This window comes from Bos indicus x Bos taurus, chromosome 1 (genome assembly GCF_003369695.1).
Source record: "Bos indicus x Bos taurus breed Angus x Brahman F1 hybrid chromosome 1, Bos_hybrid_MaternalHap_v2.0, whole genome shotgun sequence".
Classification (NCBI taxonomy): Eukaryota; Metazoa; Chordata; class Mammalia; order Artiodactyla; family Bovidae; genus Bos; species Bos indicus x Bos taurus.
In genome coordinates, this window is record NC_040076.1 from 125,696,217 (window position 1) to 125,721,328 (window position 25,112).

A 25,112-nucleotide genomic window follows, 5' to 3' on the forward strand; every position below is an offset into this window, starting at 1 on the left:
GTCGAATGGCAAGGGAGGCAAAAACAAAAATAAATGGAACCTACTGAAACTTAAAACCTTTTGCACAGCAGGGGAAACCATCAACAAAATTAAAAGCCAGCACACTGAATGGGAGAAGATATTTGCAAACAATGTATCTGATAAGGGGTTAATATACAAAATACACAGAGAAATTACAACTCAAGCTTCCTGACTCTCTCTAAGCACCCCCTCAGTAATGCTCCCAAGTCCTTTGTATGTAATCTCTATATTTTTCACTTTATACCAATATTTATGTTTGTCTCTTCTAAGAGTCAATCACTGCTGAATCAGGATCATTTTATATGTCCCATACAGGATAATTCTATGACCTTGATTTGCCTGCTATAGCTCCAGTTCAGAGCTGTCGTCCCAACTTAGTAATGAAAAACATCTTTTCATTCTCCAAAGTGTCTCTATAAGAATAATAAATCATGGTCATTCTAACTAAGGGAGAGAACTAGACTCCTACTATATAATCAGTTATAATAAAAGTCTGTCAGCTTCTAAATCTACAAAAATTTGGAAGGACAAAATGTTAGTGATTTATGTTAAATAATGTTAGTTATTTATGGAGATAAATTTAACAGACAACTGCAGGAATCACATAAAAACAGTATCTGATATAGCAGGTTATGTATGTAAAGAAAAAAGTTACACTTTAGCTAAAGTAGTTAACTTACTGTCAATTTTCCTCACAACTGGGTCAATCTATTTTAAGTGAGTTCCTGGCTTATGATTAACAAAACAGAAAAAAATGTTTTACAAATCTTCTGCACAAAATGATTTAGACTTCTTTTTTTTTTTTTTCTGTTCTATACATCAGTGTCTCTTTTGCTGTCTCGTATACAGGGTTATCGTTACCATCTTTCTAAATTCCATATATATGCATTAGTATACTGTATTGGTGTTTGTCCTTCTGGCTTACTTCACTCTGTATAATAGGCTCCAGTTTCATCCACCTCATTAGAACTGATTCAAATGTATTCTTTTTAATGGCTGAGTAATACTCCATTGTGTATATGTACCACTGCTTTCTTATCCATTCATCTGCTGATGGACATCTAGGTTGCTTCCATGTCCTGGCTATTATAAACAGTGCTGCGATGAACATTGGGGAACAGGTGTCTCTTTCCCTTCTGGTTTCCTCAGTGTGTATGCCCAGCAGTGGGATTGCTGGATCATAAGGCAGTTCTATTTCCAGTTTTTTAAGGAATCTCCACACTGTTCTCCATAGTGGCTGTACTAGTTTGCATTCCCACCAACAGTGTAAGAGGGTTCCCTTTTCTCCACACCCTCTCCAGCATTTATTATTTGTAGACTTTTGGATCGCAGCCATTCTGACTGGTGTGAAATGGTATCTCATAGTGGTTTTGATTTGCATTTCTCTGATAATGAGTGATGTTGAGCATCTTTTCATGTGTTTGTTAGCCATCTGTATGTCTTCTTTGGAGAAATGTCTATTTAGATCTTTGGCCCATTTTTTGATTGGGTCATTTATTTTTCTAGAGTTGAGCTGTAGGAGTTGCTTGTATATTTTTGAGATTAGTTGTTTGTCGGTTGCTTCATTTGCTATTATTTTCTCCCATTCTGAAGGCTGTCTTTTCACCTTGCTAATAGTTTCCTTTGATGTGCAGAAGCTTTTAAGTTTAATTAGGTCCCATTTGTTTATTTTTGCTTTTATTTCCAATATTCTGGGAGGTGGGTCATAGAGGATCCTGCTGTGATGTATGTCAGAGAGTGTTTTGCCTATGTTCTCCTCTAGGAGTTTTATAGTTTCTGGTCTTACGTTGAGATCTTTAATCCATTTTGAGTTTATTTTTGTGTATGGTGTTAGAAAGTGGTCTAGTTTCATTCTTTTACAAGTGGTTGACCAGATTTCCCAGCACCACTTGTTAAAGAGATTGTCTTTAATCCATTGTATATTCTTGCCTCCTTTGTCAAAGATAAGGTGTCCATATGTGCGTGGATTTATCTCTGGGCTTTCTATTTTGTTCCATTGATCTATATTTCAAGTCTGTCACGTTAATAATACTAGTCTGGAAAACAAATGTCTTCATTGGAGAAATTTTTAAAATAAACACCTGAAGATAGGACTCCACGGATTCCTATTCAATTTCTATTTTTCATCCTCTTTCTGACTAACTAGACCTTAGTTTCTCAGGGGCAATATGTTCAATTAAGGGCTTCCCAGGTGGCACTAGTGGTAAAGAACCCACCTGCCAATGCAGGAGACATAAGAGACACAGATTCGATCCCTAGGTCGGGAGACCCCTTGGAGGAGGGCAACCCACTCCACTGTTCTTGCCTAGAAAAACCTATAGACAGAGGAGCCTAGTGGGCTACAGTCCACAGGGTTGCAAAGAGTCAGTCACGACAGAAGCAACTTAGTACAGCATGACACGGCACAGCATGCTCAATTAAAAAAGTACTCATCTCTTCAGAGACACAAATAGCCATGTGACCCTATTCTGGCCAATGAGTTATAAGTGAAAGTATCCGGTGGGCCTCGAGGGAAAATAACTGTCCTCTTATTGAAAAAAAGAAAGACAGCAGGCTCATGCTTTCTGCCTTTCCCCTTTTCCCTGCTGAATGCAGACTTGATATAATGACTTGGAGCAGGGAGCCTGCAACCTTGAGAAGCAGTCATACTCTAAACAAGTTTATACATTTGCAAAACTTATCAAACTATCCAGTTAGGATGGGTGCATTTTACTGTATGGAAAATGATACCTTAATAAAGATAATTTTTATTATTTATTTTTTGGCCACACCCCACAACATGTGGGATCAAGTTCCTTGAAAGGGATCAAACCCACACCCCCTGCAATGGGAACAGGGTGTCTTAACCGCTGGATCACCAGGGAAGTCTCGAGATAATTTTTAAAAACTCATTTGCTGGACTAGATCGTAACCTTTTAATATATATTATGATTAACTTATAGACCTTTTTTAAAAAACAGGAACAAAATAAATATTTGTTAGCTTGACTTTAATTATTTGTTAATTCTGTGGCTATTTGAACAATATAAAGTACTCTGCTGGAGGAGGAAAAATACACACCACAGTTGAAAAGACAAATATCCATTTATGCAGTATTTGTACACACATCTGCAGTTCTTTTGGGAAGAGATTAAGTCAGGAAGACCTGACTCAACTGTTATCAGAAAAAGAAACAAATAATTTACCAAGAAATACTAATATACTTTCTCCTATTTAACCCCTCGTAAAAATCTATAAAGCAGTTTCCAGTATAGAAACCTGGTGACACCACTAGGTTTTAGCTAAGAAACAATGTGCGTGTAAAACACTGCTGACTCCTGGCTAAAACATTTATACAAGATACTAGCGGCAAAATTAAACCGAAATAACATTTAAATAATAGACAAACTAAACCAGTATTTCATAAATCATGTTTTGGAGAAAAAAAAGAGACCTGAGCATGTTTCATGAAAAATGGGTATGATGTTAATTTAGGCGATGATAGTTTGAACAAGGTTAAACAAGTTTCGTTACTTCTTTCTCATAGGCTTTAATGTCATCATGTGTACTGTGAATTCCCGAAAGAGGTTATATGGAATGCAGTGTGTCCCAAACTTATTTCAGTCAGAGCATCTCACAGGACTTGGCTTGAGGGAGCCACATTTCAGGAAACACTGTGAAGGATGACAGCACAAGTCAAATCAAATCAAATTGGGTTTTTCCTACATATTTTGTTTTCATATCTCTGTTGGAGAAGGTAATTATGCATTTTATTTAAAATATCTTCTTTAAAAATATAAAAAAGAATCTAAATTGTTGGTAAATTTTGACTTAAGAAAGATTGAATATTGCTCAGATATCCAGACTTATAAAATAACAGAGTATTATGTAGAGCTGGTCACAAGCAGAGTTGACCCCACCTTTCAAGAACAACCAACTACTAAAATCTACGGGGTACATGCAACCAAGTCTGAGTCCTTTCTTTAGTGTAAAGAGACTCAGAATTTATCCCTGGACTCTCTCAATAATAATCATATTACTTTGAATAAATAAAAGCTTGATTTCCTTAACTGTAAAAGTACCATAAAGTGTAAAGCTAGACTGCATAAACTATGAAATTTTTAGCTCTAAATATGTTATTTTCTGGGCTTCCTTCATGGTCCAGTGATTAAGAATCTGCCTGCCAATGCAGGGGACACGGCTTCAATCCCTGCTCCAGGAAGATCCCACATGCCAAAGAGCGACTAAGCCTGAACACAACAACTGGGCCTATGCTCTGGAGCCCAGGAGCTGCAGCTACCAAGCCTGCGAGCCGCAACGACTGAGACGGTATGCCTAGAGACTGTGTTCTACAACCAGGGAAACCACCACAGTGAGAGGACCACACTTCTGCAACTAGAGAGTAGCCCCCGCTCGCCACAACCACAGGAAGTCTGCACCTGCACAGGAAGTGTGCATCTAGCACAGCCAAAATAAATAAATCCTAAAGAAATTAAATATGCCCTCTTCTAACTTATTATGTTTAATAGTTATTAAGTAATGTGAGGGAGTATTTTATGAAATATAACTTATTTTCAAAACCATCATAAAGTATGAACTCTGCACAATATTTCCCTTATATTTGTCACTTAAAACTCTAAATGTGAAGTTCATCTTGGTAAAAAGCAAATTTTTATGTCCCTCTACTGTCTGAAGTATTTATTTCAAATACATCCATGTTTGTGGACTTGGGAAAGAGGGACAATGGACCACAACTTAATAAAACTCTGGATACCTAAAAGCAAAGGATTGTCATTCAGCCAGAAACAAAGCAGATGAACACGCTGTTACTTTTCAACTGTTAATTATTTTCAAAAGCAAAATTTAGTTTTGACATCATGAAAAACAATATTCCAGTGGACAAGAAAAAGGTGTAGTAGCTTTAACAAATATTCTTTAAGAAACTGTAACTGCTTACCTGTAATGGACCCAAGATAGAGCTTGTTGTATACATAAAAAAGAGACGAAGATAACTCAGAACGTTGGCAAATGCAAAAAGTCCCTCTGCCACCAGTGTAGGGTGGAACGCATCCCAGTCCTTCCGATCCGCAAAATCATGAAACTAAGATTAGGAGGAAAAAGCCAAAGGTAAGTGGCTCTCTCAACTTAGGAAAATAAAAACAAATACTCTGACCGTTTAAAGAAAACCATATTGTGTCTCCTTATGGCAGAACACCATTTATGTTTCATAAACTTCTCTTTTAATAGAAATAACATTGTTTTAAATAAATAGATAATTTCTACACATGTGTAGCAATATTGTGTTCCATGAAGAGCTTTTCTCAGAAATTCTCAGGCTTTAAAAGACGAAATAATTTTTTAAAGACAGTCATTAAACTTTTTATGAATGAAATTTTTGCTAGTCTTTCTTAAATTCCGCAACACAAGCTTGAAATTCATTAACTTTCACATTAAATTAAGCTAGCTACTTGACTCAAGATTCTACAATGTACCATAGCTCTTCTCCCTTCCAAACAAGAACAAAAAGGGTGTATTATTATACCTGGACACCGAGTAACCACATGTTTCAACTGCCTGGGACACTCCCAGATTACATACCAGTTTTCCTGGCCTAATTATTAATTGTGCTTTTCTTCATTTGTGTGTCTTAGTTTGAAATAATAAAATTATATGGGTACCCTGCTTCTATAGGGTAGTCTAAGAGACCAGTCTAAAAAAGGGACCAGTCTAAAAAAACCAATGACCATCAACCTCTCTATCCAACCGTTTCTCTATAAGTGATCAATTTTTATTTTCTTAATAACCTCTCAACTCTGGTCATTGAACATACCTAATAAACATGTTCTGTACTAATACTCAAATACACGAATAGAGTTTTTAATAAAGTGGTATAAGAAAATCAGTTTGTTTTCTCTCTAGTCTGTAAATTAGCCAAAACTCAAAAAATATTATATAATAGTTCCTTGAATGTGACACCTCAGAATTCTAAACTCAGGTGTAAACAAAGATAGTCAACATAATTTCTGTTACCTTTCCTGGACTTTAAATCAATCTTTATAAAAGTAACATTGTAAGATGTCTATAAGGTTGGATTTTTGTCAAATTTTAAATATAAAACTTTAGGCATCAGAAAATAATTAAATTTACATCACTTTTTAAGCTATGGGAGATAACCGTCATGATCTGGAATGTGTAAAACACTATGATGAGTTCCATTCAGATAAACTTTTCCCTGGTAAATATGACCAATTTAAATAACTTTGTGTTCTCATTTTAAGTAATAGGTAAATGAACCTAGCTCAGATATAAGGAATTGGCATTTGGAAGAAAGAAAATGCCTGGACAGACCTGGATTTAAATCCAGTCTTGGTTTCTTACTGTGTGGTCTTGGACAAGTTACTTATTATCTCTGAGCTTCCTTTTCCTTATTTGCAAAATGGGGATAAGGACATCTGTCTCATAGAATCCCTGTGAGAATAAAATGAGATAAAGTATAGCAAGTATCAACCAAGGTACCTGGCATATAATAGGTAACCAACATTTAAAGGTAATTAACACCCTTGAAAGTATTAGTAAGGAAGGAAACAATGGGCACTATTTCCTTGCCAAAGATAGGTTTAAAATGAAAACACATCAGACACAGATTTGGGCCAAAGTAACTCTGAGATCCATAGCTAAATATCTTGGGTTTTTCCCTAAATAAACTTCACTTGTGCCTTCAATTGACATAGTTAACAGTCACCTTGTTGTGAGCCACCACTTTGAGGGCAAAGGTTGCCAAATAAAGTGAATTCATGACAAAACTGAGCTGATTACGAGATTCTTCTAAAAAGTCTTCCAACCCTTCATACCAGAGTCTTTTAATGTCTGACCATATCATTCCTAAAAAAAAAAGAAAAAAAAACTCAGATGATGCTCTCTTAATTCAATAATAAACTAAAAAGATATATTAAGATTCAAAGTATTAAATAACATGTATCATCTGTAGCCTTAATTCAATAATAAACTAAAAAGATATATTAAGATTCAAAGTATTAAATAACATGTATCATCTGTAGCCTTATTCAGAAGAAAAAAATAACATTCAGTAAAAAGTTCTTAAAATTTCAAAGAAAAGGAATCTTAAGCTTCATCTGACAATATCTTTCCCAGACAGGGATTTAATAAATGATGTGAAATAAGCATAAGAAAACAAATAAATCGTTGTTAAATGTCCCCTCCCCAAAGGCTCAGTTCCTGATTATTTTCTTTTCTCTATCTACACTCACTCCTATAGTGACCTCATCCAGTCTGGTCTAATGGCTTTAAATAGTATCTATGTGGTAGACTTTCAAATTTTAAACTAAACCTGTATTTACACAATAATAAGTATCTCTAAACCTCCCTCCTAAACTTAACTTGCACAGGTAGTTGGCTACTCTAAATCTCAAACTGGATGTCCCAACATGTCCGAACTGAACTCCTAGTCTCTGCTCCCAGGCTCACAGCACTTGAAGACTTCCGTATCTCAGCTGATGGCAACTCCATCCTAGATGCTCACTCTAAATGTCCTTGCCTCACCCTTGACTGATATTCTCTTAAACCACACATTCAATGCAATAATAAATCCGTTGGCTCTATTTTCAAAATATAGTTAGGAAGTAACCTTTCTCACCATCACTTCAAATTCAAGCCACTATCTTCTCTGGCCTGAATGTCTGAAACAACCCACTTGGTCTCCCTGCTTCTACTGTGTTTTTCCTGAAATCTATTCTCAACACAGCAATCAGAACAATCTTTAAAATGCAAGTGTTATTTCTCTCATCAAAACCCTGTAGCAAGTCCCAGAGGAGAAAGAATTAACTGCAGGACAGAACTCTTTCCCCATGGGAACAAAACCTCATGTTATCATTTATTAAAGTGGTTTCCTTGGAAACGTATAAGGAAAGTATGGAAAGTCAGCTGTGTTCAACATTGTTATAAAAACAATCACTGACTGGGAAACTGCATAAGTGGAATCATAGACCCCAAAAGTATACACAAACAGGACTATATAAAAACATGTTAAGAAACACAGGTTTCAGCTTCTCTGTGCGATGTTTCTTTAATTTGAAGTGTGCCTGTAGTGGGAACTACACTCTGCGGCTTTTTAAGATATCCTGATTTATAAGAAATCCTGCCAGTTTTCAGGCTTCTCTGGCTGGGGTAGCCCACACCCATGAAAATGGCCTCATTCCACACAACTGAGTGTGCCCTCTATGGGGCTAAGAAGTCCCAGTCTTTTGTAAGAACTGCCAATAAAGACGTATTTGAAGCTGTCATGCTTTATTTCCTGCCTTATATCCTTCTACAGAGCTAAGTAAATCTGGTGTCAGGTTTCTGCCTGTGGTGTCTGGCAAGTGTGACTGTTAATAAGAACCTAAGACCACTGCTGCTGACTGTGCATAGCGGGCACTGCACACTGCACCTTCCCTCATGTCTCCTTTTATTCAGAGTCAAAACCAAATTTTTTACAACGGTCTCTGAGGCCCTACATTACCTCTCCTCTTGGATCTCCTCTCCTCTCAATCTTTCCTTCCACTACCCTGGTCACACTGGCCTCCTGTCTTCCTTGCTGTTCTCTGAACACCCAAAACTCCCAAATGGGACACTGGCTCTTCTTCCAGCTGGAAGCTCCTCACCCAGACATCCATCCTGCATCTTTGCTCACCACCTACTCTGATCGTCCTATTTAAAATCGCAAATTTATGCCTGTCACTCCCAATCCTCCAACTCTGCTTCTCTTTCTTTTCCCTTAGTATTTATCACTTTTAAACAATGGACATAGTTTCTTTATTATGTCTATTATTAACTGACTATCTTTCTCCCACTTTGGGTAAAAACTCTTCAAAAGTAAGAATATTTATCAACCAATGTCCTTTATGTCCTAAATAGTGCCTGATACACAGAAGGTGCTCAAAAAACTTGCTCAATGAATAAATACACATAAATAAATACCAACCAAACCAAAACTTCCTTCCTCTTCTTTGGCTAGAAGTTTCTCCAGTTTTATATTCCTAGGAGTACCAGAGAACAGTACCGCAATCGAGGATTGCTTTATCATACATTCCTCCATTAAGATATTTTTAAGGAGAATGTAAAGTGACTGCAAGGAGATCAAACCAGTCAACGCTAAAAGAAATCAACCCTGAATATTCATCAGAAGGACTGATGCTAAAGCTCCAATACTTTGGCCACATGATGCGAAGAACCGACTCATTGGAAAAGACCCTGATGCTAGGAAAGACTGAAGGCAAAAAGAGAAGAGGGCAACAGAAGACGAGATGGTTAGACAGCACCACTGACTCAATGGACATGAGCCTGAGCCCACTCAGGGGAGACAGTGGAAGACGGAAGCCTAGCATGTTGCAATCCGTGGAGTCACAAAGAGGTGGACATGACTTAGTGACTGAACAACAACAAATGACAAAAGAACAGAGTGCTACAACCTACATATGGGTGAAGATCAAGTTAAGCCATCAGAATCATCCTCTGGCTTACCAGTAGATAGACTAAGTCCCCTGGGAAAAGTATTTTGCGGGTATTCTTGAAAGACTCTGTTCATAATATCTTAATTATATAGAACATATACTTTATGTACAAGATCATTTTTAAATATCTGCAGATCTGACACAGAAAATACATTTTTAAAAATTGACCTGACACAAAAAATACTTTTTTAAAAATTCCATTTGGAAGAGCTTCTATTTAAAATGAATAGGGACTTCCCTGGTGGTCCAGTAGCTAAGAGTCCGTGCTCCCAATGCAGGGGGCCCAGGTTTAATCCCTGGTCGGGGAATTAGATCCCACATGCCACAACTAAAGATCCTTTATGCTGCAACTAAGAGCTGGCACAGCCAAATAAATATTTTTAAAAACTGAAAATAATATAAATAAAAACTATCAAAAATGTTAAAGCAAATAACTTACATTTTATTAACCCAAACACTGTAACACTAAAACACTAAACTAAGATGCTTACAGAAATAAGTGTTTTATTTCTGTAAAATGCAATATTATACCTCAGTGGAACTCTTGACAAAAATTACAACATGGATTGGATAAGATTTTGATTTTAAAAAGGCAGATATATGAAAGAATATTAAGTACCACTGACAGGTATTTTCCCATCTCTTATGCAACACCCCACACCAAAATGAAGCTAATATACTTGATCTATTTCACATTTCTGAATTGGATTGGAAGAACACAACAATTTTAAACCATTATAAGCAATGCAATCACTACATAATCAATGGACTATATATATATATACAGAATTATTAATATTAGAAAAACTATAATCCCATCATTTGGGGATTTCTCAAGGCTTGCTCCTAGGTCCCCTCTTCTCATTTTATACTTTCTCACGTGTCTCATACACGCCCATAGTTTCATATACAACATATATGTAGATTACCTGCATACTGCTAACTCACGCTTAAACTTCCTCTTGAATTCTAGACTATAAAATCAACCAATTGGATGATTGATATCTCTTTTGAGTATCTCAACAGACTTTTCAACTTCAACATATCCAAAACCACTCTCAGATTCTATTATCTCACAAATTCCCAAACTTAGTACTCTTCCAGAATACTTACATTGCTTAATAATGCCCCACCTCCTCTCCTCCTATATATATATACATGTATATATATATATATACATGGAAATATATATATATGTGTGATGTGTATATACATGTATGTATGATATGTATATGTGTGTGATATGCATATGTGATATATACATATTTGCATGTTCTATTTGCTTTACTTTATAATCTCTTGAACCTGATTCTTTCTCTCTTTTTCTATCACGACCATTCTAAGTTCAAGGTATCCATCAGCTTACTGCAACAGGCTCTTTACTGGTCTCCCTCCATCTACTCTTGCCACAGCTCTTCCTCCCAACCCATTCTCTATACTGTAGCCAAAATGATCTTGTCACTTACCCACTTAAAAAATCAGTGGTTTCGCATTGTTCTTAGTATTAAGTCAAAATTACTTAACATGGCCGACAAGGCTGTTTTGGGTCTAGTGCGAAATCCGTATCTATGGCTTCATCCTGAATTCCACTTCTCTTGCTCTCCTTGCTCGACCATTAGTCAGTCCCTTCTTTGTGCCTCTTGTCACAGGGTCCTTGAATGTAACTTTTGTATCAGCCTAGAATATTTTCTCTCCCAATTCTCTGAGAATAATTTTCTTTCCCAATTCTCCAAGTTGACTCCTATTTATTCTTTAAATTTTAGCTTATTTATCACTTCTTCAGGACAGCCTTTCCAATCCCCCAACTAGGTAAAAAGCCCTTATAATATGCTTGCCCTCTTAGCTCCATGATCTTTACTTAGTAGCACTTAACTCAAATATAATTATTTATTCTATCTGTGTGATTCTCAAGTTACTGAGTTTTTTAAAAACAATAATTAGATCATAAGCATCATGCATGTTAGGCCATATCTGTTTCTGCCTGTGCCAGGACAAAGCAGGTATATAACATGTCAAAATGTACCTTTTTGTAAGGGCTGTTCTATTATATTCCAACAGTTAAAAAAAAACACCTAACTAAATGGATACCATTAATAGTCTGCGGATTCAACAACACATTGTTTTTCTTTTTTTACCTTGCTCTTTGTAATTCAACCCTATTTATTTTTCTGGAGGGTTAAGGAAAATAACAGAAAATAAATGTACAAAAGCCAGGTATCATGAGTCAGGAGTCACTGTACTCACTGCATGAAAAAGTAAACTGAACCAAGGAATGCCTTTAAACAAGCAGGCACAACCCCTCTCAAAAAGGGCAAGGGCAGTAAAAACTGCAGAAGGTCATTATTTATTTTACAGCATAATACTTATAAAAAAACAATTTTCAGCAAATAAAATATCTTTTTAAAAGACTGTTATTTCTAAAGAGATATGGCTATCATTGTGAAGAACTGATTTACAGAGTGAGTCACCAGGGAATCCTCTAAATTCAAATTTAAGTAATGCTTCTATAATACAGATGGGCTTCCCCGATGCCTCAGGAGTAAAGAATCCGCCTAAAATGTAGGAGACGTGGGTTTGAACCCTGGATCAGGAAGATCCCCTGGAGGAGGAAACGGCAACCTACTCCAGTATTCTTGCCTGGAAAACCCCATGGACAGAGGAGCCTGGAGGGCTACAATCCAAAGAGTCAGACATGACTGAGCAACTGAGCACAAACAGAAGTAAGGTAATATGCTTTTGCAAAAGTTCATAGGTTCTTAAAAGAAAAACTAATGATATAACAAAATAGTTAACTCTTAAAATGCAACCAAGTATAAAATATATTATATTTTAAAATACCTAAGAAAATGTTCATATTCTTATAACCAAAAAAAATTCATCAGCAAAATCTGTCTTTAACAAGCATGAACAATTTTAGTAACTGAGAAAGAATTCTTAGCTCCCATGTAATTAAATCATATGAAGAGATCTGCTTCCTTATTATCAAGTTTAAGAACATTTATCTTTTAAAAAAAATGTAAGCTATGTCTCCAATGATCATGTGCTTAGTCGCTCAGTCATGTCCGACTCTTTGCAACCCCTGGAACTGTAACCCACCAAGCCCTTCTCTCCATGGGGATTGTCTAGGCAAGAATACTGGGAGTGGGTTGCCACGCCCTCCTCCAGGGGATCTTCCCAACCTAGGTGTTGAACCAAGGTCTCCCGCATTGCAGGCAGATTCTTTACCATCTAAGCCACCAGGGAAGCCCCCCCAAATATGGAACGCTTCACAAATACAGCCATCTTCTCTGTATTGTTCCAATTTGAGTGTATGTGCTGCCTAAGCGAGCACTCAATGATTATGGAAGTGTTCAAATTCTTGCCGTATAAACTGTGTAAAATTATAAGTTGAATGCAGTTTATAATGCCAGCAATCAAGGGAGAATTAACGGGCTAAATAAAGGCAGAACCTTTTAAACTAACTTGATACCTACCAATAATCCACAGTATAAGGAGATAGTCTATTCTTTCAAGGGCTGGCCCCATTGTGTTTTTCTTATCCTCATTGTAGACAAGAGAGTATAGGTTTAGTAACAGTAGGAATGTGAAATATGATGCTCCATGAATAATAAATTTCATGAAAGGTGTGTGAATAATTCTGCCAAACTGAGATTTTGGAGCTATCAAATAACAAAGTGACAAAACTGGCCAAAAGATGCCAACTGTCAAAACAGTCATTATCTTCTTACAGGTAGGCTTACGACGGTAACCTGACATCTGTCCAAACCAAACAGTGTTCAGGAACTGCTGACAGTTGGACTGGGAAACAAACTGAAAAGGAAGCACACACACACAAGTAAAATATAACTTGTAAACAGGATCCAATAGTACTATTATTTCGTTGATATTCAAAGTTTTAATTATAGCTTGAAATCAGTTCTATATAGTCCAGTTTATTTTTCTTACATGTAATAAAAGAGTGTAGTGGTTAAGAGCATAGACTCTGGAGCCAGATTATCTAGATTTAATTCCAGACTCTGCCACTTAACTTACTAAATGACCTTGAGCAAGTTTTTAAATCTCTCTCAGCCTCTAATTCTCCATCTATAAAATGAAGATAGTAATAGTATCTAGCCAAACACTGGTTATGAGAATTAAATGTAAAGCTCTTAGAATAGTGCCTGGTCACAGCATGCATCACTTAAGTATTAGTGACTATTACTAGCCTGCTTGGCCATTATGAAACATTTACTTTATAAAGACTCATAACAGTGTTTATGAAATTTCAAAATTAACAAGCATAATCCATAGAAAGAGACTTCAGCCTAGAAAAATTAAGGATTTCAGTTTCCAGAAACCAACATGTCAAGCACAGCAAAGCAATTAAAGGCTAAACATCACATATATTTATGTTCCATGAAAACACTGAGAATTTCTTAAAATGTGTTAAAGACGCTCTTAAATCCTCATAAAATGGAATTCTGTGTGAGAAGAAAAGGAAAAATGTTCCCAAATAGGAGGAAAATTCTAGTTCAAATATAGAAATTAATTTACTGAAGTTTACAAAGATTCTTAGTTTGCAAAATTCAGAAGTAGTATTTTCCCAATATAATGTTCATGCTGGGAAGTATAAGTTAAGGATTCTGATGACTCTGGACTCAGTAATGTAACCAGGCTTGAAGTAAAGCACAAATGATTATAATATCATTCAGATATTCAATAATATTTGGTCAATGTTGTGTTTTAAAATGTTTCATCCCAAGACAGAATATAATTTATAGAATGCAACAGTGTACTTAAAAACCTTGGACAGAGTTTTGCTGTTTATTGTGCTTATCAAGAAATTTCCTAATAAGCCATACCTATTTTTGGCAATTAATATTTGTCCTTCTGCTTAGCTCTCAGTGTTGTTAGGGAATTGTTAATTTGTCCCTCAAAAGGAACTATCAGGGAGAAAAATACACATTTTCTTCCCACCAACCACCCAGTTTAGTAGCATCCCAAACTCAGTAGTTTCATCCTTCTCCCAAGTATCAAAGCAATCTCAGGACTGACTGCTACCCTCGTCATCTCTCTATACAATGATGATTTAATTAACCATAATGTTAAATATGTAATTGGAAGAACTTTCAACTGGAGATATTCTAAGTCTGTGGTGGTTTTAAAATATAGACACAAATTCTTTGATACTCTTCTCATCAACAACAGAGAGGCTACCAATATTCCCTACCCTTCAATTCACCAAGGTTGTTCTTGCTTTAACAAGTAGATTCTGGAAGAAGTGATGCTATGTGAATTCTAAAGGCTGGTCTTAAACGGACATTCAGCTTCCACCTTGTTGGGGAAACATTTGCTCTTGGAGCCAAAAGATGGCATATAAAACGTCCCACTGCCCTGAAGCCACCAGCCTACAAAGAAGCTGAGGCTACATGTAGCCACTCTGATTAACCCTCAGAGGCTTCTCAGACCATCTCCTTGCAGCCAGCGCACCATGAGGGCCATGCTCCTCCATGGTTCCAGTCCTGAGTTCTCAGGAAGACTGCCCTCAATGGACCCAGCCTACTGAGCATCCTGCCCACTCAGAGCTCCCTGTTTGAGACCTCAGGTGCTGCTCAAGCACCAGGCATATGAGTGAAGAAACCTCCCAAATAACTGTAGCTGAGATCATTGACATGGTGAAGCAGAGACAAATCAACCTTGCTGTGCCCTTTCCTAATTCTTGACCTCAAGAGATTTGTGACCTCACAAAACTCAAGAGCATAATAAAATGATAATGAAATTATTACAAAATGACTATGAAATATTGTTTTATACCACTTGAGTATCAGGGCAGTTTGTTATTCAGGATGTAGCACCAGAACAAAATATATCAACTATCTGAGAAAATATTATCTTTCCCTTTGATTATATTTAGAAATCCAATGTAAAAAACTAATTTATATTTCATTCATTTTTAAAATTACAGAATATTTTCCTCCCAACTAAAAAGTATTACCATTACTCCTTATTCCTTTTCTCTAATCTTCTTTACCCACTCCAGTACTTCTGCCTGGAAAAACCCATGGACAGAGGAGCCTGGTAGGCTACAGTCCATGGACTACCAGGCTACCAGGCTCCTCTGTCCACGGGGTCACAAAGAGTCGGACATGACTGAGCGACTTCACTTCACTCACTTCACACTTTGTCACTGGAGAAGGAAATGGCAACCCAATCCAGTATTCTTGCCTGGAGAATCCCATGGACAGAGGAGTCTGTCAGGCCGTGGTCCATGGGGTTGCAGAGAGTCGGACACGACTGAAGTGACTGAGCACACTGAGCAATCTTCTTTAGAATGGAACATTTGGTTATCCTCTGAATTCTTCAGGGATATATATATATATATCATTCATTAGGAAACTTCCTTAGTTTTTCTCCCCTTACCAGGATAATCTTGGTTTTTTCCACCTTTTTTGAGATTCTTTTTCCAATCACTTAAGTTGATTTTGTATCCTGCTATATCTTTTCTGTCATTTTCTAGTATTTCATGTCTATTTTAGGTTGTGGAACACAAAAGTAAATAAACATAAGATCTATTCAAATGTATATTAGAGGAAGATTATATCAGAGTTCTCTGTTTTTAGGTATACATATTAACATTGTATTTCCTTCTTAAGCAACATAGGTATGTTATTAATTTACCATCTTATAGCTACCTAGATCCAAATTCTTATACTTAATTTTTTTCCTATGAATCCTCTACCTTAAGTAAGAAACCTCAGAGTACTAGAAAAAGTATAGGATTTGAAGCCAGAGATCTGGATGAGAAATATAATATCTAGGTAATCTTATAGTAACATCTGAAAATTCCTATATCAATCTCCCAAGTCACAAAGCTATTCAGAGGCTCAAACTGTCAACCAAGATAATAAAAAACTCTGCTCTGAGCACCAAAGGTCCTATATCTTGCCTTCTACCATAATCTATTTTGGGCCCCATTTTTATACTAATATAATTGTGATAAGCAAGTTTTACTCCAATATCTATATTGTTAATAAGAATAATGGGTCTTAGAAGCAATACCTTAAAAGTATCATACACCAGCATTCCCCAACTGAACATCATTGTCTGCATATAAATATCTATGTCTATTAACTTATCTCAAAAAATGAAATTAAAAATGCATACCTTCCTTCTTCAAGTTCCTGAATCATATGCATGTGAGTGTATGGGGAGTAGAAATAGGTATTTCCCTTAATAGGAAGGGATGATGCCAGAAGAGCCAGATTCAACTTAGTTATCATAGCATACGTCTCTCCACCTTTGGGTTTCACAATGAATTAACAAATAAGAATAAGGAACATAATATCTGATACTTTTATTTTTAAACAGAAAGGCCCTCTATCTGTAGAAAGGACTATTTATAACTAGGTTAATAATATAAATTCGTAACAGACATAACACAAAGTGGAAACTGCATTAGGAAGGCATTTACTATTCAAAATCTTACCTGCCTAGCTACTATTTAGCAAAAACATTACATTAATATCCATAGTATTATTATTGTTAAAAATAATAGCGACTACCATTTATTGAGTACTTACTTAAAGGTAATACTCATTGTACTAAACTCTTTAAATATGCATATCCTTAATTAATTCTTAAAACTAAAGCTCAGACAGATTCAATAACTTTCCCAAGGACATACAGTTTTTATGAAGCAGAACTAGGATCTCAATGTAAATGTATTGCTCCAAAGCCTTTGCCCTGAGCCACAGACTACTGTGGAGGAAATAATTTAAATATATCACAGAAAACTTCATACCTCCTTTTGGTTATATTTGATAGCAAGTTTTAGACGACTTAAGTTCATTCTTTCTTCTAGTAATCCTCGTTTGTCAAGAGGCTCATCATTGGATGTATGGTTTAGGATAACTTCTAATTCACGTGAATTCCGGGCTTGGGCAAGCAAATCTTTAGCAAACATTTTACACTGCCGGGCTAGTTCCTCATAATCATTCCTGCAAAGTGCACAGTCTATTATTAGAAATGCCACTTCCATCTTCTAATTAAGGTGTTTTCACTAGAAATATTACTCAATAACATTTTAATTCTGACAGTGCTACACAACATCTGAAGTCATTTTGTGCTGTCGAAGGAACCTGCTGCTGCTGCTGCTGCTGCTAAGTCGCTTCAGTCGTGTCCGACTTCGTGTCCATAATTGTAACACAATTATGTTCTCTGCATTCACACTGATAATCTCAGATGAGTACAGAGTTTTCTTATATATATTGATATTCCTAGAAATTCTGATAATATTTTCAACATGTTCTTCATGTAACTCATTTGCCTTTATTCTCTGTAAGTTCTGTATAAAGCTTTCTTTTATATTATTTACATAAACAATAGATAATAATATCTTGATGCTGCTGCTGCATCGCTTCAGTCGTGTCCGACTCTGTGCGACCCCAGAGATGGCAGCCCACCAGGCTCCGCCGTCCCCGGGATTCTCCAGGCAAGAACACTGGAGTGGGCCGCCATTTCCTTCTCCAATGCATGAAAGCGAAAAGGGAAAGTGAAGTCGCTCAGTCATGTCCGACTCCAGCGATCCCATGGACCGCAGCCTACCAGGCTCCTCCGTCCATGGGATCCTCCAGGCAAAAGTACTGGAGTGGGGTGCCATTGCCTTCTCCTATCCAATAAATATTATTATATGATTTTTAACCAGAAATTTTTTCAATGATAGTTTGAAACATGTTTACACTACTTCTGATATCAAAATAGTATTTTGTTGCATTTTTAAGATGTTCCTTTGAACAAAATTCAAGTTAGAAACACTGAAACATTCCTAGTACAGAATCACTATTCCTTGAAACTTAGGACTTACCTGCTTATTAAAGGCAAACCTAAATCACTTGTGAGAAACTAAGAAGTTTTAATAGGCAATTCTTTATAAAATATCAATTACATTAAGCTTAAGCTTCAGTGGAACAACTTAAGAATAAAGTTAGAAATAAATAGTTATGAAACAATTGGGATCAGATTCCAGAAACTAATTTTTTATTCAGTGTTTTTAAAGTGAAAGGAAGGGAAAATATGAAGAATTTTTCATTGATTAATTTTCTATTCAATGGAGTTGTCCATGAACTGGCTGCATAAAGTTATAACTCAAAGAATTAAAAACTTTTCCTTACCGGCTAACATTTTCTCATCTATTCTTTGCATTTACTACATAACCAAAACTACCTAAGTTTGGTAGAATAACTAGTTGAATTTCTTTAACAAAGTATTATCTACTACTTAGTCTAAAAATTTAATTGTAATCTTACCTAATTAGTTTTATGTCTACATGTTATGTTTCTCCTACTAGAAAATCTCACTAGTGAAATGGGACAATGTCTGGGTGTGTGAAATGTACCTGACATGCAAAAAAAGCATTCGATATGTTTCTGAAAGTTATGAAGGGCTGGGCTCCAAGGATGGTTATAGAATCTGAGAATGAGGAAAGAGAGCAGTTGTAAGTAAGTTTGCTCTTGTTTATGGCTACCATTCCCTTTATTCTTCACATTGCCGTAGAATGCCTCTGGTAACGTTGAACAAAGTAAGGATTTAAGGGAGGGTGGAAGAGTGAAGTTGGGGAAAGAGTGACCTAAGTGATAAGTGATACTAGGATCTGTTCCACTGAGAGAAGAGGAAAATCCTAAGTATGTGACAGGAAGGCCTGGTCATTTTGGATCACATGTAAATAAACATTAAGTGATAATTTGGCCTATGAAAAAATTCATGCTGAAAATATTTTGGAAAAAAAGAGAGATAATTTACAATTTCCATTCATTCCCACCTGAATTCCACCTCCACGAGGCTTAGTTCTTTTAAATCAGCACTAAGTTCAAATGCTCTCAGAATTGGATCCTCCTCTGTTAACATTATTAGAGCTGGACTGGCCAAGCAGCGATATATATCAAGACGAAACCTGAGATAAAATTTGATTCCATTATGTAAAACATTTATTATATACATGTGATTAGTATTTTTAACCTATAATTTCCATAAATTTAAAATATTATAAAATTAAAAAAAATAAAACATTTACAATACACTTATTATAAAGCCTACATAAAAATAAAGACTTAAAAATAAATATTCTGAGAAATAATTATTGAAAAATTTTATACCATTGCTTTTAAACAAATCGTTTTAGTATTTCTTTTCATAGATTTAAAACTCTGTATCCTTCAATTTAATTAAAAAGTTTCTATTCCTGAACTTAGTATTATTTTAAATGAAATCTGCTAATAACTAATTGAATATATGGATGCTTATTAAATTTTCCTTCCCCAGCAATAAATTTACTTTAATATGCTACATATATACAACACATGACTCATTCAATCAGGTTATTTTTGAAAGACGTTTTCAAATCTTAAGAATAAAATCATTCATTTATGCCTAATTTCTAGCTAATAGAAAAGTATTCCCTTTACCTTCCATGAGCTAATTAATGTTCATATTCAATATCTAACAGGAACCAAATCAAAAAAGTTTTGCTATTATTCTTTCATTTATAAACATATAATTCTTAATTTAAAATTTGGTAACTATTATATATTCTTACTTTTAAATAAAAATTTAATATATGTCTGTTTCTTTTTAAAAAGCAAGCAGTTTAGAAACATAATGCTCTGCAATTTTTCTCCTTCTACCAAGTCTACTCCTCGAAGATAGTCACCTTTCAGAGAATTGTGAAAAATCTTTCCTGATATTTTCTAGTCATACACAAAAGTGCTCAGACATACTGTATACAGGGACAATTATTTCTATGTCACTACATACAGAGTAACCTCATTATTTCCTAAAACTGGATGGTTTTCCATTTGATGGCAGTCCAACTTAATGGAAATTTAGGTTGCTTCTAATTTTTTACTTCAATTAATAATGTAACAATGATTATTCTTTAGCTCATATATCCTTTGCACACTCAGAATTGCTGGATAAAATGGCATGTGTATCTTAAAATCTGGAGGATGTTTCCAAAGCACAAACAATAAGGAAAGCTCATTTCCCCCCCACATCTTCATGCTGCCACCCTAAAGGAAGAAAAATGGAATTTTAAGAGTGGTATTACTCTAAATTTCTCTAAAAGCTCAAGCATCTTTTCATGTTTACTTTTCATTATAGTTCTGTAAACTATCTGTTCATTTGTATTTCCCTGTTTTTCTGGTGATTTTTAAAAAAATTCATCAACTTGTAAAATCTCTTTATATATCAAAGAAATTAGCCCTCTGTCTAGTCAAAAGTGTTTTAAATACTTTTCCCCAGTTGGTTGGTTGTCTTTTTACTTTGCAATGAAATTTTTCTGTATAGAAATTAAAAACTTTTATGAAATAAATTTATTGAACTATTTCTTATTTAACTGCTAGGTCTCATGTCTTAGAAACAAAAATGGGCGCTATATAATGCATTTTTAAGAAAACAATATTTATGAAATCCAACTTTGATCTAGATATTTAATAAACTAGTACAATTATTTTATCTTAAGCAAGGATTTCTAAAGCGGTATTTGTCTATACCAAAACTGCTCCAAAAACTTGAGAAAAAATATATACACTTAAGCAACTAATTTGTTTCCATCATTATGCCTGTACTATTTTTATGGTAATTAATTTCAGCGGGTTGTTTGTAACAATGACTTTTGTATTAGCCTACATTATCATGTCTAAAAACATGGATTAGGGACATAATGCACAGAAAAACTGCTCGTATTGGTGGCAAACAAGTGGCTGTATAACAATGAAGTGCCATAGTACGGAAAGAAATTAGATAGAATCAGAAAAATAATGAGGCTGCACCACTTTATAACATCTGTCATTTTGGGCATAGAGAATAGATTTGTGGTTGACAAGGGGGGAGGGGGGAAGAAGATGGACTGGGAGTTTGGGGTTGGCAGATGCAAACTACTATATGTAGAATGGATTAACAACAAGGTCCTCCTGTTGAGCACAGGGAACTATATTCAATACCCTCTGATAAGCCATAAAGAAAAGAATATAAAAAAGAATGTACATATGTGCATCTCTGAGTCACACTGGGGTATAGCTAATATCAGTATTATGTTATAAATCAACTGTACTTCAGTAAATGAAAATAAAATAAAATCTGTCATTTTGGTATTCAAAACACTATCAAAAGTAATGGTGGAATATAAAGAGATCAATGATTTTACTGTACAAAAATATGCATAAAACGGACAAAATCATTTTTTAAAAAATCAACTATTTCAGGTCACTCAAAATTATCTATTGACAATCAATTACTGGAAAACTACCAGAACTTCAGGCAGGAATGGCTGGAACCTGTGGCCTTTTTGCCTAAGGCCACATCCATCATCTCTGCTTTCAGTTCATTTAAGGATAACCGTAGTTTTCCGTTCTGAAACTGGTAAATCTGCACCTTTGTGCTGCTGCTGCTGCTGCTAAGTTACTTCAGTCGTTTCCGACTCTGTGCGACCCCATAGACGGCAGTCCACCAGGTTCCCCCGTCCCTGGGATTCTCCAGAAAAGAACACTGGAGTGGGTTGCCACTTCCTTCTCCAAAGCATGCAAGTGAAAAGTGAAAGTGAAGTCGCTCAGTTGTGTCCAACTCTTAGCGACCCCATGGACTGCAGCCTACCATGCTCCTCCATCCATGGGATTTTTCAGGCAAGAGTACTGGAGTGGGGTGCCATTGCCTTCTCTGTGCTAACGGGGTATAAATCCATTTGTTGGGAGGTAAAAACCTACAGCTCTGCTGGCTGAAAGGATTGGACTTAATACGGATGACCAAGGAAAACCTGCAGTTTTTTACAAGACCAAGTTTGCAGGGTGAGGTGAGGGAAACAGTGGACCAAATGGAAATTTAATAGGGAGACCTTGGAAATGAGAAAAGATATACAAAGTCTCCACAAATTCCTAGCTGACTAAAAAATTAGGCATGTGTGCAGAGCATCAGGAAGTCTGATAAAAAGAAAAAGACAAGGAACTCTTAAGAAATGGCTGCAACTTTGAATGCATTCCCCAACTAAACCATAGGTGTTTTTGTGCTTTATATTCCACAAAAGAGTGAAAACATACAGTATTTGTCCTTCTCCATCTGACTTGTTTCACTTAGCATAAAGCTCTCAAGGTCTAACCATGTTGTTACAAATGGAAAGACTGTACCACCTAGCACTGCTCTGAAATTTAAAAACCAGTATCTCACAAACACAGACTGCCTCTCTTCCTTATTGCTAGTATACTGGCTCTTCAACTTCCCTGAAACCTTTATCCATCTCTTTTTTGGTTAGCTTTCTTTTCTCCTGCAGCTCTGCTTAGCAATTCCTGAAAATGACTTTAGTCAGAGCTCTTTTGACATTTGCTGTAACTGTTTTCTCAAACATTAATAACAAACTCTCTCAAAGCCTTCAACAAATATACCAAACCACTTGCAGTTCCCTAAATAAACCACATTCATGTACTATGTAAAATGCCTTTTACCTTTTAATTTTTATTCATACTTAAACACTGAGCTCAAGCCACACGCCTCTAAAAGCTTTCAGAGCAAGCTTTTTTCACATCTCAAATCAAAACAGCATTGTGTTCTCTCCAGCATCAAACCCTATCTCCAAATGCTTATTACACATGTAAGCATACTATTGGAAAATAATTTATATTTAACATTAATAAAGGATTTTAATACTTAGTCCCCTCACCAGGGATTGAACCTTTGCCTTTGGCAGTGGAAGCATGGTGTCCTAACCACTGGATTGCCAGGGAATTTCTCATAGACTAGTAACCGCCAGGGGCGCTGGCCAGGAGGACCAACCCCATATCCAAGGAGTTGTGGCTGCGTGGGCGCAGGAGGGCCTAGAGGAGCTATCCCACGTTGAAGGTCAGGAAGGGCGGCAGTGAGGAGATAACCCCTCATCCAAGGTAAGGAGCAATGGCTGCGCTTTGCTGGAGCAGCCGTGAAGAGATACCCCACGCCCAAGGTAAGAGAAACCCAAGTAAGACAGTAGGTGTTACAAGACGGTAGGTGTTCAGAAGGCAAACACACTGAAACCATACTCACAGAAAACTAGTCAATCTAATCACACTAGGACCACAGCCTTGTCTAACTCAATGAAACTAAGCCATGCCCGTGGGGCCACCCAAAATGGGTGGGTCATGGTGGAGTGATCTGACAGAATGTGGTCCACTGGAGAAGGGAATGGCAAACCACTTCAGTATTCTTGCCTTGAGAACCCCATGAACAGTATGAAAAAGCAAAATGATGGGATACTGAAAGAGAAACTCCCCAGGTCAGTAGGTGCCCAATATGCTACTGGAGAAGAGTGGAGAAATAACTCCAGAAAGAATGAAGGGATGGAGCCAAAGCAAAAAGAATACCCAGCTGTGGATGTGACTGGTGAGAGAAGCAAGGTCCAATGCTGTAAAGAGCAATATTGCATAGGAACCTGGAATGTCAGGTCCATGAATCAAGGCAAACTGGAAGTGGTCAAACAAGAGATGGCAAGAGTGAATGTCGACATTCTAGGAATCAGCGAACTGAAATGGACTGGAATGGGTGAATTTAACTCAGATGACCATTATATCTACTACTGCAGGCAGGAATCCCTCAGAAGAAATGGAGTAGCCATCATGGTCAACAAAAGAGTCCAAAAGGCAGTACCTGGATGCAATCTCAAAAACGACAGAATGGTCTCTGTTCGTTTCCAAGGCAAACCATTTAATATCACAGTAATCCAAGTCTATGCCCCAACCAGTAATGCTGAAGAAGCTGAAGTTGAATGGTTCTATGAAGACCTACAAGACCTTTTAGAACTAACACCCAAAAAAGATGCCCTTTTCATTATAGGGGACTGGAATGCAAAAGTAGGAAGTCAAGAAACACCTGGAGTAACAGGCAATTTTGGCCTTGGAATACGGAATGAAGCAGGGCAAAGACGAATAGAGTTTTGCCAAGAAAATGCACTGGTCATAACAAATACCTTCTTCCAACAACACAAGAGAAGACTCTATACATGGACATCACCAGATGGTCAACACCGAAATGAGATTGATTATATTCTTTGCAGCCAAAGATGAAGAAGCTCTATACAGTCAGCAAAAACAAGACCAGGAGCTGACTGTGGCTCAGACCATGAACTCCTTATTGCCAAATTCAGACTTAAATTGAAGAAAGTAGGGAAAACCACTCGACCATTCAGGTATGACCTAAATCAAATCCCTTATGATTATACAGTGGAAGTGAGAAATAGATTTAAGGGCCTAGATCTGATAGAGTGCCTGATGAACTATGGAATGAGGTTCGTGACATTGTACAGCAGACAGGGATCAAGACCATCCCCATAGAAAAGAAATGCAAAAAAGCAAAATGGCTGTCTGGGGAGGCCTTACAAATAGCTGTGAAAAGAAGAGAAGTGAAACGCAAAGGAGAAAAGGAAAGATATAAACGTCTGAATGCAGAGTTCCAAAGAATAGCAAGAAGAGATAAGAAAGCCTTCTTCAGCGATCAATGCAAAGAAATAGAGGAAAACAACAGAATGGGAAAGACTAGGGATCTCTTCAAGAAAATCAGAGATACCAAAGGAACATTTCGTGCAAAGATGGGCTCGATAAAGGACAGAAATGG

General features: G+C 36.4%; 1 protein-coding gene across 8 annotated transcripts in view; it reads right to left on the reverse strand.

Moving 5' to 3' along the window:
* The window catches only part of TRPC1 (transient receptor potential cation channel subfamily C member 1), a 62,703-nt gene that overhangs the window by 12,111 nt on the left and 25,480 nt on the right, over positions 1-25,112 (reverse strand). For all 8 annotated transcript variants that reach the window (XM_027544259.1, XM_027544251.1, XM_027544242.1 and 5 more), the window contains 5 exons: positions 19,306-19,437; positions 17,290-17,485; positions 12,983-13,319; positions 6,743-6,882; positions 4,958-5,101 (listed from right to left, as the gene is read on the reverse strand). In XM_027544259.1, the coding sequence (XP_027400060.1) occupies positions 4,958-5,101; positions 6,743-6,882; positions 12,983-13,319; positions 17,290-17,485; positions 19,306-19,437 (949 nt within the window). The remainder of the gene's footprint in view (positions 1-4,957; positions 5,102-6,742; positions 6,883-12,982; positions 13,320-17,289; positions 17,486-19,305; positions 19,438-25,112) is intronic.